Source organism: Halyomorpha halys, unplaced genomic scaffold, assembly GCF_000696795.3.
Source record: "Halyomorpha halys isolate HHAL.00 unplaced genomic scaffold, Hhal_1.1 Scaffold1129.1, whole genome shotgun sequence".
In the NCBI taxonomy this organism is placed as follows: Eukaryota; Metazoa; Arthropoda; class Insecta; order Hemiptera; family Pentatomidae; genus Halyomorpha; species Halyomorpha halys.
The window spans coordinates 219,428-221,190 of record NW_027105263.1 but is presented as its reverse complement, the minus strand read 5'-3'; the positions used below and the strand labels follow the sequence as shown (position 1 = coordinate 221,190).

General features: G+C 32.1%; 1 protein-coding gene across 1 annotated transcript in view; it reads right to left on the bottom strand.

Moving 5' to 3' along the window:
* LOC136795022 (src substrate cortactin-like) overlaps positions 1–1,763 on the bottom strand; it is a gene marked incomplete at its 3' end in the record, with an annotated part of 11,904 nt that overhangs the window by 2,350 nt on the left and 7,791 nt on the right. Inside the window, 1 exon segment of the mRNA XM_067050077.1 lies at positions 795–915. Within this exon segment, the coding sequence (XP_066906178.1) occupies positions 795–915 (121 nt within the window).

Here is a 1,763-nt window from a genome sequence, read left to right as displayed (position 1 = left end):
CTCTCTCTCTCTCTCTCTACATCTCATTCGCTGGTTGTAAAAATACTTTTACAGTTGTGAATAAACTTAATAAAGTAAAAAAAAAAAATATTTATTGCTATTTACAACTTTACATTATAATACATTTAGTAAATCTGATCGAAGTTAAGTTGGAGTGTTACAGGCCTGTAGAGAAACTACCCATTGGTAACACTCTAATGACATTTTACATTAGCTGGTCTTGTGGCCATCTTCTTTTCAGGCGCCTCGGAGGATTGTCAGGAACGGAAGAGGATGCAAGATTAGAAACTAGGGGGTTTGAGTGGTTAAAGAGTTTATAATGGAAGGAGTGATATCTGGTTTGGGCTAGATCGGTTACATAGGGAACATTAAGGTCTTTATGTATGATTTTATTTGTGACAAAGTAAGGGGCATTGAGGATTTTATGAAGGATTTTGGATTGTAAGGATTGAATACGAGAGGAAATCGAAGGTTTAGTGGAGCCTCAAAGCCCAACTCCATATGTCCAGATTGGCCTTATTACAGTCATGTAGATCAGTCTTTTGTAATGTGTTGGAAGTTTAGACCGTTTGTCTAGTAAGTGCTGTAATAGTTGAAATCGACGTGCAGTTTCCTGTCTTTTCAGTCTGGTGTGAGGATTCCAGATAAAATTAATTAGATAAATAAAAGTTCATATTATAAAACTTTTTCATACTCAAAAATATTTTGCTTTTTTCTAATTTGAATTAGAAAATAAAAGAACAAAATAATGGAACAAAGATATCATAAGGGTTCCTAAAATAGTTTCTACTGACCTTGTCTATCCTATCTGTTTGGACGCCAAATTTCCCTCCAAAGCCTGCACTATAATCTTTCTGTGATGCATGTTTTTCTACTTTAGCAACATAATCGTGGCCAACAGCAGAAGAATCCATACTGAAAAAAAATTAATCCATCAATTAATAAAAATGGAACAAGAGATCGTCTCACCTCTTTATACTTGGCATGTTTTTTTATTTCTAAAAGAGAGTTAAAAAGAGTTAGCATGTTAGCATTTGAAAATATAGTGTTCTAAAAAAAAAAAGTGAGCTTGATTTCGGAGTGAACAGGAAAAAAAAAAAGTGGTATCTTTAAATGAATTAACGTTTCATAACAAGTTGTAAAAAACTTAATAACAAAAAATTGTAATTCATTCATTATAAAAATGAGTTTCTTTGTAAAAAGCTAAAAAAAAAGGACCAAATTATCTAATTGAAATTGCTAATATGAGTAACGTTCTTGAGCTACTTAACACAAATTTATCGATTGGAGGAAGAAAGTCCGAGTGAAGGTCAATAACGGTATGAAAATAGTTTTTGTTACTATTTTGATAGCTTTATTGACCGCGATTGGGACCATCTTCCTCCAATCTACTTCATATGGTCTAGTATATTCTTCAAATACCAAATTTATCAATTCTTCAACTTGATATTGGTATTGAGAAATTTTAAAAATTTTTAACCTTAATATAATTTTCTTTGACATTTCCAAATTTCTCAGATTGTGATATTTACAGGATTGTGGATTGGATAGCTTGCAATAGAGGCAGGCTAATCAGTGTCAAGAACTCTCTGTAATTATTCAAGTAGTCACCTTAGACCATAACCATGTAGTTATGGAGGACCATTGAGACAATAGCTTCAGTGACTCCTCTTTCATATGATACATATAATAGATAAAATGTATAAACTGGATTAAATTTAGGTTTCATCAGTTTTATTATCCACCCATTGTTGATCCATAAG